Source organism: Triticum aestivum, chromosome 3B (genome assembly GCF_018294505.1).
Source record: "Triticum aestivum cultivar Chinese Spring chromosome 3B, IWGSC CS RefSeq v2.1, whole genome shotgun sequence".
In the NCBI taxonomy this organism is placed as follows: Eukaryota; Viridiplantae; Streptophyta; class Magnoliopsida; order Poales; family Poaceae; genus Triticum; species Triticum aestivum.
Genome location: NC_057801.1, coordinates 595,143,903 through 595,159,362, shown reverse-complemented (window position 1 = coordinate 595,159,362; position 15,460 = coordinate 595,143,903). Strand labels below are relative to the sequence as shown.

The window sequence follows — 15,460 nt, the reverse complement described above, 5'->3', positions numbered from 1 at the left end:
CTATTATTAGTTAAATAACATAGAATATTCATCAAAGTTGTCGTGCTGGAGTTGTTATCGGGCATGACTAGAAATCATGTGGGCTTTGCCCGCGCAGGTTCGAATCCTGCCGACCACGCTGTTAGTTTTTTAATTACACATTATGACTAGAAATCTTGTGGGCTTTCTCTTTCCTAATGTTTTTCCCTACGCATTCTCTGCTTATGTTTATATTTTATATCACAATTTTTTTAATTACACATATTTGTATGTGGGCTTTCTCTTTCCTAATGTTTTTCCCTACGCATTCTCTGCTGACCACGCTGTTAGTTTTTTAATTACACATTATGACTAGAAATCTTGTGGGCTTTCTCTTTCCTAATGTTTTTCCCTATGCATTCTCTGCTTATGTTTATATTTTATATCACAATTTTTTTAATTACACATATTTGTATGTGGGCTTTCTCTTTCCTAATGTTTTTCCCTACGCATTCTCTGCTTATGTTTATATTTTATATCACAATTTTTTTAATTACACATATTTGTATGTGTGAGATTGGCATGTTTCTCATGTGTTCTATGTTCTTTTTGGCTCTTCGTGACAGAGTGGTAGAGGTGCGACACCCAGCCAAGAGGAGGCTGCGTACAACTAAGAGCAAGGGAGAAACTTGGAGCGATAATTGGGACTATTTTTCTTCTTGTCTATTCACTGGCATTGCTAGGCATTATATGGCCAACTTACAAACTTAGAAGCTAAGCCGAACTGACAAACATTAGGAAATAACCAACTTGAGTATCAAGAAATATCTCTAGAATATTTTAAACTGCTAAGGGTAAATAGGCATACTTATCCCTTTTAAGTTTTCGGCAGGGCCCTCTCTAGCCCCTGATCACAATGCTTGCAGGAAAATGATTGTGTATCAGGCACTAATGTTGACGCTGCTCAGTTTATCATCAAGCGTGGTCCGCTTCCGCTTCTAAGAAATGAATTTCCAGGCAAGCTGCATCACATTGTCATCAACATATGGCCGCAAATCCCACATCAGACAATAGCCATCTAGCTCCGACGATGGTGTTTTAAGGCTCAGTGCCTTGACTATCTTCTCCTGCAGGACAGCAAACTTCTGTCACAAAATAGCAACCAAAAGTAAACAGAAAGTAGTGGCATGTGGATGCTTCTCTGCGAACCTGCATCGAATAATCCAATTTTAACATATTGTGAACCAGAATCATAACGCTCGAGTAAGATACTGCGCTGTCCAGCGGATCCACGGACTGCCCATCATCCTGGTAAAATATGGTGCCAACATTTTTGGGGTGAGGCTTAGTCAATGTTCCTACAGGCCATAGCATTTTAACCAACTGAAAATCTCGAGGCTGAAGTAATAAAGCATGGAACGAAGAGACTGCAAATAGAATTCACACCTCACAAGAATCTGCTGGCAGGTTATCATCACCATCAAAGCAATCTGAAGCTTCTAAGATACTAAGGCTGGCTGTTAGCGTAGTGCTATAAACATCCTCGGCCAGGCATTCAAGTTCTTCAATCAAAACTTTAGCTGGGCAAAATAAATTGGAAAACACAAAAATATTAGACAGCACGGGCCAGTTAGTAAGGCATGAGCAGATGAATGATGAATTTAAGTTCGATATCCACGAAAAGAGAACATGAAGGTTCATTGTTGTGCACACTGTAAAATGAGGACATGACAGCGGAAGAAAATGCTTCTACTGGTAAGTACTGTGTGTCTTTCAGAAAGAGGAAAAGGGAGAAGGAACGAGGAAATGCAAAAGTTCGAACAAAAATGAGTGTGCATGCCTCTGAGTAAATTCGACCGTCACAGCTGTTTTACTGCAACTACGTAACAACACCTTTTCTGAGACCATAGAATAAGTTATGCAGTAATGATGTGACACCGGCACACTCAAACAGAGAGATGTAGCTACCTTTATTTATATGGTCCTCAAGTTTTTCCTCGCAAGACTGTACTGCAAAAAATTATTCTATTATCAGACAGAAATAGTTATAAAGGTCTGACTAAATGTAAATATGTTTGTTACAAATGAGAGATACTAGTTTCAGCCAAATAGAAATGTCCAAAGATAAGAATCATGCATAATATACTAGGGTCCTATACTCCTATATTAACATCCTAGTGTTACAAAGAGTTACTAGAATTTATAATATCTTTTGGTACCATGAGTTCTGGCTGATTTCCAAAAGAACCGGTATTTCCCCTAACAATCAGAATCTATCCACTGTCATTGGCCTGTCACTGAGCTCAAACTCTATAATTAGCACTCCAATATAATCGGATCTTTTATCAATAACCTTACAATTAAACTAACAGGTCAAAACCTGAATATAGATATTGCAGTTGTGCCCTGCTGCCACAGTAACCACCATGCACAATACTTCAGCATCGTGGGTTTCACAAGAGGGCCTACCCATTTGTTCCCGCGAGCACACTACAAAAGCTGAAGCATTATATAGTATTCCGCATGGCATTTTCTGTACTGTCAGTTACATACACACAGCAGTGTAACTTCATCTAATCACTTAGATATAAAGACCACCAGGAAGAAATCCAAATGGAAAAACATATCTGTTAGATTAATAATAAAACAGCAGCGCTCTACTACAGAATTATAGATACACGATACACTCAGGCACAGGAAATGTGACTTTTAACTTACACTGGTTAATATTCCGGATACTTTGGTGCTGAAGGTGGCAGCCTGCTTCAAGATAGGACTTCAGTCGATCAGTGTAGTTAGATTTGACTAACTGACTGACAGCACCTGATTCCATGGGAATCATTGGTCTTCGAAAATGCTCTGACATAAGTGAGTCATGGAATTTGAACATAAGTGCAAAAAATAATAGGGGACTGTGCAGTATCTGTCAACACAATAATGTTCAGAAATCCAAGCAAGATTTTTATGCATTCATAAACTGGCAAATGACACTTCATTCACCAAAGCTTAGAGCAGAAATTTACTTCATGAAAAAAATTACAGCTTCAAGAAATTACCAAATAGAACTGTTGAAATACGAAATCAATTTATCACTTTGTTCAGTATTACAGTACAAGAAATGCTAGTAAAAAATGCTGACATCTGTGAGAGCAAATGATGAAGGTTTCTACTTTAGCAGTTTGGCGCCATGTCTGGAGCACACTTTAGGACCCTGGCTGCTTACATATCTTCTAAGTTCCTAACTATCAATAGGTCTGACATGTCCGCAAATGGGGGAATCACTACACCTATTAACTGTACAAATAGGGATTCTAGGAAAGGGACTTCCATAAAAATTTGGTCAGACAATACAATACAGAGCAAAGGAACCAACACTGGGATATTCAAGGAGAAGAATGAACCAACCTAATTCCTGACGGAACTTTACAAGAAACATTTTTCCGGCATCAACTAGCTCCTCATATTGCGTAACCCTGTCGACGATAACAACACGCAAATATATGATTAGTACAAAAAATTCACAACCACAGGAAAAATATAAAAATAAAATTACAACAGAAGTGTATATGCAGAGCAAGGGAACACATGCTAGTTATATCCTACAAAATCAGCTAGGCATATATCACCAAAAAATGTTCTCCAAAACACACAAAAGAAGAGAGTAATATGTTCCTTCCAAATTCAAGTCAAGTGACAAACTGAAACTAATTGCATAAAGTCATAAAATAAAGTTCACACACAATTCAAAGGGAAATACTAGACACGACTTCTTGAGATGGCTGATGCTTGTTAGCACATTGTTGTTCCAAAAATAAGTGGATTGTTCTACTAGCAATTGTAAATGAAGTTACAACACAGTTATAGATTGATAAGTTTTCAGTTATGAAATAGCATCATTTTCGAAGATTAGCTAATAATTATTTTGATACACATGTACTGCAACATTTGGTGAAAATCTATATACATGTACTGTGACATTTTAACCGAGTTACCCGATGTCAGTGCTAAATGTTGAAAACTTTCTGTCAATATCTGGTTCGCTACTCCTACCAACTGTGTCGTCAAACCATGTTAATTCACAATGGGCTTTTTTTTCCAACTACAACTCCGCCAATTCACTATGTCCACTGCAAATGGTGAATCAACCAAGTGTATGGTATTGAAAAGATTGAGGTCACTAATTACTTGGTCATGAAATCAAAGAAGCAGCGCCAAGCTTCCTCTTTGGACATTGGCGCCAACAGCGGGGACACCTGGTGTACTGCTGCTTCATCCACCATAAAGTCCAGCTAAACCTGACGGGGGGAAAGATCTGACTGAAAGAAAAAGGAAAAGAAATTGAAGTAAGGTTGGAGGAATTTGATGATCTGTAACAAAGTTGGTGGATCTTTGATCATATATATCCAAAGTGAGTCAGCCTTTGATGGAATATTCAAAGTCGATTGTTTGGTTTGATGTTATATGTTCAAGACGTTTTTACAAATACAGAACAAATAAACTATACAAAAATATACTAATATGCCCTTGTTGGATCGCTGCTCTCCAGCACATTGTTCAGATGTGCCGCGAGGAACTCCTCGGAGGATATGGTATGAGCATACTCATTGACATGGATAAGTCGTGGCGACGAAGCGCCCATCCCTATACACCGCAAGCACAGATCTTCAAGAGCACAGACGAGTCAGGTTCATCGGAGCCAGGGTTGCAGCAAACCCTGGGCCAAAAACTAAGCGCTTATGACCAACGGCGGATCTAGAATTTGAAAACAGGGTGATCCACCTTACAAAAAATTGACAACAAAACTATGTACATGTGTATGTGTTCATCAGGTCATGTCTGGATATCAATTAGCAACTTGTTCTTGATTATTTGTGCTAGCTAGCTAGGATCATCATTGTTCTCTGAATAGCAATTAGCAAACAATTAGCAACCCGGTCCACCTCAATCTTACCTTCGGCTCTGGACAAACCACAAATCAACTCTGCAAAAAGGTGGCTGCAGGCTGCTTCTCAGCTCCCAGCTGCTAGCTTGTTATGTTGCACGTCTTCAGGCCCCAGGACCCAGGGTGCACGCCTGCACACCGCCGGCCGCCGGGGATACTGATGTGGCTGGCCGCTGGCGGCTGGGCGCGGTGGGCGGCTCCGGCGCGGCAGCAGCAGGGCACAGGAGCGCAGCCACTTGAAGGCAAGGCGGCTTGAGTTAGAGGGCGGGAAAGGGTGCGGCGTGCCGGCTACGGCGGAGCGTCCGGGTCCGGCGCGGGGCGGCTGGTGCTGGAGAGAGGACAAAGCAGGCGCTGGGGCAGAGGAGTCGGTCACTGGCCTGTTGTGCTGCGGGCCGGGACCACTGGGCCGTTTGCTCGGTTTTCTGCCTCATCTCCTAATTCTCACGATTCTAAAATAATAATAAAATAACTCCTAATTCTCACTACCCTAAAAAAAGGGGCTGCTAAAAATCATCCAGCTGATTTCATGGGGAAATCAGTCGGGTGGTGCGTCGCTGGATTCATCTCATAACAACCGTTGGATCAGGTCAACGCGACCACCAACCGCGTCGCCACACGGATGCAGCACCGCATGCTCGCGGCAGGAGCCGCGCCCCCTTTCCCCCGCCAGAGATGAAGCTACATTGCAGCCCCGGTGAAGCTCCATCGTTGCCGTCGACGACGCCGGTGATGCTACACTGCAGCTTCTACCCCGCTGCATCGCGGCTCAGGGCCGCCGGTGGAGCTCCATTGCAGCCGCCGGTGAAGCTCCATTGCAGCACCGCCCACCACATCACAGCTCCGGCTCACCGGATTCTTGTTGTCGACGGCGCTGGCGGTGCTACACTGCAGCGCTTACCCCATTGCATCGCGGCTCAGGCCACCTGTCGATCTCCATTGCAGCCATCGGTGAAGCTCCATTGTAGCATCGCCCGTCGCGACGAAGCTTGGGGCTCACCGGTGAAGCTCCATTGTAGCATCGCCCGTCGCGCCGAAGCTTGGGGCTCACTGGTGAAGCTCCATTGTAGCATCGCCCGTCACGCCGCAGCTTGGGGCTCACCGGTGAAGCTCCATTGTAGCATCGCCAGTCGCGCCGCAGCTTGGGGCTCACCGATGAAGCTCCATTGTAGCATCGCCCGTCGCGCTGCAGCTTGGGGCTCACCGATGAAGCCCCATTGTAGCATCACCAGTCGCGCCGCATCTTAGGGCTCACCAGTGAAGCTCCATTGTAGCATCGCCAGTCGTGCCGCAGCTTGGGGCTCACCGGTGAAGCTCCACTGTAGCATCGCCCGTCGCGTCGCAGCTTGGGGCTCACCGGTGAAGCTCCATTGTAGCATCGCCCATCACGCTGCAGCTTGGGGCTCACCGGTGAAGCTCCATTGCAGCATCGGTGAAGACTCACTGCAGCTTCGTGTGCTCATCGCAGCTCTAGGCGCCGCCGTTGAAGCTCCATTGCAGCCGTCGGTGAAACAGTTGGGGAACGTAGCATGCAATTTCAAAAAAATCCTACGATCACGCAAGATCTATCTAGGAGATGCATATCAACGAGAGGGGAAGAGTGTGTCCACGTACCCTCGTAGATCGAAAGCGGAAGCGTTAGTTAACGTGGTTGATATAGTCGAATGTCTTCACGATCCAACCGATTCAAGTACCGAACGTACGGCACCTCCGTGTTCAGCACACGTCCAGCTCGATGACGTCCCTCAAACTCTTGATCCAGTAGAGGGTCGAGGGAGAGTTCCGTCAGCACGACGGCATGTAGACGGCGTTGATGATGTGATCCGCGCACGACTTCGCCTAAGCACTACAACGCTATGACCGGAGGAATAAACTGTGGAAGGGGGCACCGCACACGGCGAAGAGAAATCTTGGTGTGCCTTTGGGGTGCCCCCTGCTAAACCTGGGAATAGTTTGACATCCAAACTAAACCCAGCCCAAACCATATGACTACACCTCCAGCAACCAAACCAAAATAATTAAGCTAGCATCCAAACCAAACCAAACTACATGCGTTTTCCACCCAGACCAATCCAAACCATATGCCATTTATGGATTTAACCCATAGTTTCAATCCATGAACAAGGAATAAGAATGGCAACCCAGTTTTACTAGGAAAAGGATAGCTTGCTGACTAACTAAGTAGCCGTTGGATGTTACAGCATGGGGTCTAAAATTATTATACGGAATGCTGGATGTTACACAATTACTCAGTTACAGAATGCATTTTACATAAATGCTGGACATCCATCTCCCTTTTCTGAATGGTTTCTTCTACCACGACTTCCTTCTTTATACCTGAGTTGGTACATCAAATGTGTTCTTGACTGAACCTGAACGCTCCATGTAAATTTTTTGACTGAACCTGAACCTAAAATGTGCATAGGTACTTAACAGGAGCATCATAATCGGACCTAAAATGCAAAGAAAAGGAACTTTTTTTCTTAATCACTCTGAAAATGAAGATGCAGCATGCACACATGTGGGTACTGTCTCTGATTCAGAATTTTATGTTCAGAGTGATCCTACACTGCAGTTTTTCCTTCCCATTTTGTCAACTTCAAAAATCTAGCTAATATATCTTGTCAGGTTCTCTGGGAGCCCATAAACCAATTGGCAAGCAATAGAAAGAAATTGTTCAGAATGAATGATGTTAGCATGTGATTTATTTGCATAACGGAAACAACAGCCTCCAAAGGATTATTGTCCACATAAAATTCTGAATTCCATTAGCATTTGCAACTGTGTAACTGAAACTATTCAGAGCTGAAACAGCACCAAATTAAAGCTAGCCGCCGCAAGCCGGTGTGACCAAGTCACCGTCGCCCACCGGATTTTGGCCGCCGCAAATTTGTGAACTTCTATCTAGTCAGGGATTTGGGTTTTAAGAGAGCAATGAGAACACAATGGATATAAACAGTTAGAGCTAGTAAACACTGTTGCTTGGGGTCAGTCAGTGGGCGCTGTCTGATCAGAATTGAATCAAAGACACCACTGACTGATCCCTGCCTGTGAGAGTAAGATCGATACTAGTAGCTAGTACTACGTGTGTTGAATCATGGATCCCATCCCAGTGTGCAGTATGCGTGTGAGCGAGATGGGGATGGAGATGAGATGTGATGAGATGGAGGACCTTGTCGGCGGCGGAGGCGTGGTGGTGGTGGACGCGGGTGTGTCCTCCTCCCTTCTTGTTCTGGCCAGCGGGGCGGACCTGCTTAGGCAGGTCCGGGGCGGCGGCGGCCGCGGAGAGGGGCACGTGCGCGATGTCGGCGCGCTTGCGGCGCAGGTAGCCGGCGAGGAAGACGAGCGCGACGGCCCCGCCGAGCAGCGCCGAGAGGAGCGGCACGGAGAGCACGGAGTGCACGCCGTGGCCGTCGGCGCGTCCGGCCCAGCACGCCGCGAGGGAGACGGAGAGCAGGAGCAAGGGCAGGTACGGGGCGACCAAGCTCCAGTCGGGCGGCGGCGGCGGCGAAAGAACCCGGTTTGGCGGCCGTGGGCGGTGGGCGGCGGGCGGTGGAGGCGCTCCTCGCTAGGTCAGGCTGCGTGTGTCGATTTGGTCCTCGATCCGGTTTCAGACTACGGGTCGAAACGGTCTGAGACCAGTTGGTTCCTGTCCAGACCGGGCCAACCCAGTCCAACAATTGTTAAAACCCAGACCAAATTGAACTGGTTTAGGGACTTAGAGCATCTCCAACAGCCGCGCTAAACTAGCGCCGCGCCGCAAATTCATCGGTTTTAGCGCGCGCGCAACGCGGTGGGTCGCTCCAGCGGGCGCGCAATAACGGCGCGCACGCTATACCGAGTTGGGCGAGCTGTCGGAAACGCCATCCCGCGCGGCGTATTTCGGGCGCCTGCTACAGCGTGCGGCACACTCGACCGCTCGCGCCGCACACTCTCCTTTCCTCCTCCTACGCCCCGCGCGCGCCGGCGCCGGCGCCACCCATGGACGCGCACACCGGCACCCCGCTCTCCCACTGTACAGCCGCGATCCCCCCACCCCTCCCCCCGCCGCCGCCGCCGCCGGAAACCCTAGCGCGCGTGGCGTTGGCGTCGCCACCGCCGGAGATCCGCCTCGTGCCGGCCTCGCGCGCAGCCTCTTCTTGCCGCCGCGGATGACCACGGCGACGGGTGGCGTCGCGCCGGCGCCGTCCCGTGCCGCCGCCGCACCGTCGAAGAAGGGCAAAACTTCGGCGAAGAAAAACAAGGCGGCGGACGGCTCCGGCGGCACGAAGGCTAGGGGAAAGAAGCTTGCAGGGTGATCGACGGCCGCAGCGGCTACCGAAGCGCCGGCGAGCTCACTCGTTGAGCCGGCCGCCGACGCGCACCATGTGTTCGACGAAATGCCCCCAAGGTGAAAAAAATTCCAACTTTTATTTTCTTCTTGTTTTTCAATGCATCATCACATATTCCCGTGAAGATGTCGTTGACGATCTTGCGAACACCGTCGGAGCTTCACGTGATGCGATGCGTGATGAGGATAGGGAGGAAGATTCATCTTCGGAGGCGGAAGAATCGTCTTCGGAAGATGAGGACGAAGACGAGGAAGATGTTTGATGTGTCTTTCATTTATATGTCTTGAACTTTACTTTGCATTTTGAACTTGGTTGGATGAACTTGTGGGTATGAACTTGTGGGCATGACTTGGTTGGAAGATGTTTGTGACAAATTTCACATGTTCATTGCATTTTGATAATTGTTTCAAACCCATTTTGTAGCTAAGTCGCGCGCGCCCGGCGAGTCGCGCGTGCTGTATTTTTGCGCGCTGCTGGAGCGGCGCGCGCGCGCTGCATTATAGCACGGCTGCTGGAGCCAGCGCTCGCGGCCGCGCTAAACCAGCCGAAGCGCGCCGGCAAACAGGTTTTTTGCGCGCGGCGCATAGCGCGGCTGTTGGAGATGCTCTTAGCCCATTTCGTCCAATCCAAAAGCAACCCGATAATGAAAACTGACTGAAACTCTGGTTTTAGTCCAAACCGTTGCCAGCGTTACCCCCTGCCCACGTATATAAAGGAGGGAGGGAGGAGGCGGCAAGCCTAGAGGGGGTGCTCCAAAGGGGGGAGTCCTTTCCGGAGTAGGAGAAGGGGGAAGGGAGAGAGAGAGGGAGAAGGAAAGGGGGGTCGCGCCCCCTCCCCTAATCCAATTAGGTTTGGCTGGGGGGGGGGGTGCGTGCGCCACCTCCTGGCAGTCGGCCTCCTCTTTCCACTAAGGCCCATGAAGGCCTAATACTCTCCCGTGGGGTTCCGTTAACCTCCCGGTAGTCCGGAAAATATCTGAACCTTTTCGAAACCATTCTGGTGTCTGAACATCACCTTTCTTTATGTATCGACCATTTCGAGACTCCTCGTCATGTCTGTGATCTCATCCGGGACTCCGAACAAACTTCGGTCATCAAAAACTCATAACTCATAATACAAATCGTCACTGAACGTTAAGCGTGCGGACCCTACGGGTTTGAGAACTATGTAGACATGATCAAGACACATCTCCGATCAATAACCAATAGCAGAACCTGGATGCTCATATTGGCTCCTACATATTCTACGAAGATCTTTATCGGTCAAACCGCACAACAACATATGTTGTTCCCTTTGTCATCGGTATGTTACTTGCCCGAGATTCGATCGTCGATATCATCATACCTAGTTCAATCTCGTTACTGGAAAGTCTCTTTACTCGTTCCGTAATGCTTCATACCATAACTAACTCATTAGTCACATCGCTTGCAAGGCTTATAGTGATGAGCATTACCGAGAGGGCCCAGAGATACCTCTCCGATACACAGAGTGAAAAATCCTAATCTTGATCTATGCCAACTCAACAAACACCTTCGGAGACACCTGTAGAGCATCTTTATAATCACCCAGTTACGTTGTGACATTTGATAGCACACAAGGTGTTCCTCTGGTATTCGAGAGTTGCATAATATCATAGTCAGAGGAACATGTATAAGTCATGAAGAAAGAAGTGGCAATAAAACTGTAACGATCATAATGCTAAGCTAACGGATGGGTCTTGTCCATCACATCATTCTCTAATGATGTGATCTCATTCATCAAATGACAAGACATGTCTATGGTTAGGAAACATAACCATCTTTTATTAACGAGCTAGTCAAGTAGAGGCATACTAGGGACACTATGTTTGTCTATGTATTCACACATGTACTGAGTTTTCGGTTAATACAATTCTAGCATGAATAATAAACATTTATCATGATATAAGGAAATATAAATAACAACTTCATTATTGCATCTAGGGCATATTTCCCTCAGTCTCCCACTTGCACTAGAGTCAATAATCTAGTTCACATTGGCATGTGATTTAACACCAATAGTTCACATCTGTATGTGATTAACACCCATAGTTCACATCACCATGTGACCAACACCCAAAGGGTTTACTAGAGTCAATAATCTAGTTCACATTGATATGTGATTAGCACCCAAAGAGTACTAAGGTGTGATCATGTTTTGCTCGTGAGAGAATTTTAGTCAACGGGTCTGATACATTCAGAGTCGTATGTATTTTGCAAATTTTCTATGTCTGCAATGCTCTGCATGGAGTTACTCTAGCTAATTTCTCCCACTTTCAATATGTATCCAGATTGAGACTGAGAGTCATCTGTATTGGTGTAAAATCTTACATCGACGTAACTCTTTACGATGAACTCTTTATCACCTCACTGGTACGCGTCAGTGCTATACAAACAGTTTTTAACCCCTTTCCGCAACGGCATTTGGAACCATCGGCAAGTGAGTGTGGGCGATAGGGGGTCCTTCCCACACGACCCAGAAACCATCGGGGATAGGCCCTCCTGGCACACAAGCTGGCTCGTGTGCGATCAGGCAAGGCATCGAAACCCAATTGTTTCCGTTCGTATGTACATCCCACATGGTGAATCCCAGAACAACATTTCCGTTCGTATGTATATCACACGCAGTCAATCCAAGGAGTATGTTTCCATTCTTATGTACATCTCACACAGTGAATCCAGGGAAAACGTTTCCTTTCGTATGTACTTCCCACACAGTCAATCCAAGGAAAACGTTTTCGTTCGTATGTACATCTGATGACCCACAAGTGTAGGGGATAATTGTAGCCTCTTTCGATAAGTAAGAGTGTCAAACCCAATGAGGAGCTAAAGGTAGAACAAATACCCTCTCAAGTCCTATCTGCCACTGATACGACTCTACGCACGCTTAGTGTTCGCTTTACCTAGAACAAGTATGAAACTAGAAGTACTTTGTAGGTGTGATAGGATAGGTTTGCAAGATAATAAAGAACACGTAAATAAAAAGTAGGGGTTGTTTAGATAAAGAAGCAATAAAGTAAATATAGCGAGTATGGAAAAGTGGTGGTAGGAGTTGTGAAATTGTCCCTAAGCAATTGACTACATTACTAGACCGGTAATCACTATTGCGATTTATTTGAGGGAGAGGCATAAACTAACATACTTTCTTTTCTTGGATCATATGCACTTATGATTGGAACTCTAGCAAGCATCTGCAACTACTAAAGATCATTAAGGTAAAACCCAACCATAGCATTAAAGCATCAAGTCCCCTTTATCCCATAAGCAAACAACCTACTTACTCGGGTCTGTGCTTCTGTCACTCACGCCACCCACCATAAGCAAATCATGAACATATTGCAAACCCTACAACGGGGATCCCTCACGCTTGCGCGACACGAAGAGCACCATAGGACAACACCAATAATAAAACATGCAACTCAAACCAATCATAGCAATTCATCAATCACCGACAGGACAACGAAAATCTACTCGGACATCATAGGATGGCAACACATCATTGGATAATAATATGAAGCACAAAGCACCATGTTCAAGTAGAGGGTACAGCGGGTTGCGGGAGAGTGGACCGCTGGATATAGATGGGGGAAGGTGATGGAGATGTTGGTGAAGATGATGGAGGTGTCGGTGAAGATCGAGGTGATGATGATGGCCCCCGACAGTGCTCCGGCGCCACCGGAAGCAAGGGGGAGAGAGCCCCCCTTCTTCTTCTTCTTCCTTGACCTCCTCCCTAGATGGGAGAAGGGTTTCCCCTTCTGTCCTTGGCTCCCATGGCGTGGGAGGGGCGAGAGCCCCTCCGAGATTGGGTCTATCTCTATGTCTCTCTCTGTTTCTGCGTTCCCCGATTTTGCCCCTTCACCGTTTCTTTTATATCCAGAGATCCGTAACTCCGATTGGGGTGAATCTTTCGCCCAGATTTTTCTCATAAAATTAGCTTTCTTGCGGCAAAAAAGAGCGTCAACCGCCTTACGGGGTGCCCACGAGGGTCCAGGGCGCGCCTGCCTCCTTGGGGCGCCCCCCTGCCTCATGGCCCCCTCGGGCACCATCTCGCGTTGATTTTACTTCCCAAAAATCACAAACATTCCAAAATAATTCTCCGTACATTTTTATCCCATTTGGACTCCGTTTGATATTGGATTTCTGCGAAACATAAAACATGCAACAAACAGGAACTGACACGGGGCACTGGATCAATATGTTAGTCCCAAAAAATAGTATAAAAAGTTGCCAAAAGTATATGAAAGTTGAATAATATTGGCATGGAACAATAAAAAATTATAGATACGACGGAGACGTATCAGCATCCCCAAGCTTAATTCCTGCTCGTCCTCGAGTAGGTAAATGATAAAAAAGATAATTTTTGACGTGGAATGCTACCTAGCATAATCTTGATCATATGTCTAATCATGGCATGAATATTAAGACATGAGTGATTCAAAGTAATAGTCTATCATTTGACATAAAAACAATGATACTTCGAGCGTACCAATAAAGCAATCATGTCTTTTCAAAACAATGTGGCCAAAGCAAGCTTATCCCTACAAAATCATATAGTTTGGTCATGCTCAAACTGAAAACTAAGTGGGTGTGCATCCAACTTGCTTGCTCATGAAGACCTAAGGCATTTTGAGGAAGCCCATCGCTGAAATATACAAGCCAAGTTCTATAATGAAAAATTCCCACTAGTATATGAAAGTGACAACATAGGAGACTCTCTATATGAAGAACATGGTGCTACTTTGAAGCACACGTGTGGTAAAAGGATAGTAACATTGCCCCTTTTTTCTTTTTTCTTTTTTTCTTTTTTTGCGGGCTTCTTTGGCCCCTTTTTTTATTTAGGCTTCTTTGGCCTCTTTTTTTTTCTTTTTTTATATTTTTTATTGGGCAATGCTCTATAATGATGATCATCACACTTTTATTTACTTACAACCCAATATTACAACTCGATACTAGAACAAAGATATGACTCTATATGAATGCCTCCGATGGTGTACCGGGATGTGTAGTGATCTAGCATAGCAAAGATATCAAAAAACGGACAAGCCATGAAAACATCATGCTAGCTATCTTACGATCATGCAAAGCAATATGCCAATGAATGCTCAAGTCATGTATATGATGATGATGGAAGTTGCATGGCAACATATCTCAGAATGGCTATGGAAATGCCATGATAGGTAGGTATGGTGGCTGTTTTGAGGAAGATATAATGAGGCTTATGTGTGATAGAGCGTATTATATCACGGGGTTTGGATGCACCGGCAAAGTTTGCACCGACTCTCGAGGTGAGAAAGGCAATGCACGGTACCGAAGAGGCTAGCAATGATGGAAAGGTAAAAGTGCGTATAATCCATGGACTCACATTAGTCATAAAGAACTCATATACTTATTGCAAAAGTTTATTAGCCCTCGAAGCAAAGTACTACTACGCATGACCCTAGGGGGACAGATTGGTAGAAAAAGACCATCTCTCGTCCCCGACCGCCACTCATAAGGAAGACAATCAAAGAAACACCCCATGCTTCAAATTTGTCACACAATGGTTACCATACGTGCATGCTACGGGACTTGCAAACCTCACAAGTGTTTCTACAATCCACAACTACCCACTAGCATGACTCTAATATCACCATCTTTATATCGTAAAACTATTGCAAGGAATCAAACATATCATATTCAGCGATCTACAAGTTTATGTAGGATTTTATGACTAACCATGTGAATAACCAATTCCTGTCATCTCTCTAAATTGATATAAGTGAAGAAAGAGAGTTTAAATCTTTCTACAAAATATATGCCCACGCTCTAACAAATATAAGTGAAGCAAAGGAGCATTCTACAAATGGTGGTTTTCTATGTAAAGAGAAACAAGCAATGCAAACTTCAAATGATATAAGTGAAGCACATGAAGCATTCTATAAAGCCATACTCAAAAGATATAACTGAAGTGCAATGAGCATTCTATAAATCAACCAAGGACTATCTCATACCAGCATGGTGCATAAAAGAAAAGTGAAAACTAAATGCAAAAGACGCTCCAAGACTTGCACATATTGCATGAACGAAACGAATCCAAAAACATACTGATACTTGTTGAAGAAAGAGGGGATGCCTTCCGGGGCATCCCCAAGCAGGGGCGGAGCCAGGATTTGGACTTGAAGGGGGCGAAAGGCCGATGTTCACACGACTCACTGAACATCACAATATTTTAAGTT

At 45.6% G+C, this 15,460-nt stretch overlaps 1 protein-coding gene and 1 non-coding gene across 7 annotated transcripts; one reads left to right on the top strand and one right to left on the bottom strand.

Moving 5' to 3' along the window:
* The first annotated feature begins 36 nt into the window (after nucleotides 1-36).
* TRNAS-AGA (transfer RNA serine (anticodon AGA)) lies at nucleotides 37-118 on the top strand. Its single transcript has one exon. It is a non-coding gene; the product is annotated as a tRNA-Ser (tRNA).
* Nucleotides 119-639: 521 nt separating this feature from the next.
* Nucleotides 640-8,545, bottom strand: LOC123071156 (uncharacterized). Of its 6 annotated transcripts, none has more exons than XM_044494655.1 (9): nucleotides 8,070-8,545; nucleotides 4,144-4,274; nucleotides 3,364-3,431; nucleotides 2,677-2,817; nucleotides 2,339-2,448; nucleotides 1,927-1,963; nucleotides 1,405-1,538; nucleotides 1,168-1,266; nucleotides 640-1,085 (listed from the first exon to the last, which is right to left on the bottom strand). In XM_044494655.1, the coding sequence occupies exons 2-9, from the start codon at nucleotides 4,236-4,238 to the stop codon at nucleotides 957-959; spliced, it is 813 nt and encodes a 270-aa protein (XP_044350590.1). In that variant the 5' UTR covers nucleotides 4,239-4,274; nucleotides 8,070-8,545; the 3' UTR covers nucleotides 640-956. The 6 variants fall into 6 exon arrangements, with proteins under 6 accessions (XP_044350590.1, XP_044350591.1, XP_044350592.1 ...); XM_044494656.1 differs by having other exon boundaries at nucleotides 4,144-4,270; XM_044494657.1 differs by lacking the exon at nucleotides 8,070-8,545 and adding an exon at nucleotides 6,512-6,546.
* Between the last annotated feature and the right edge of the window lie 6,915 nt (nucleotides 8,546-15,460).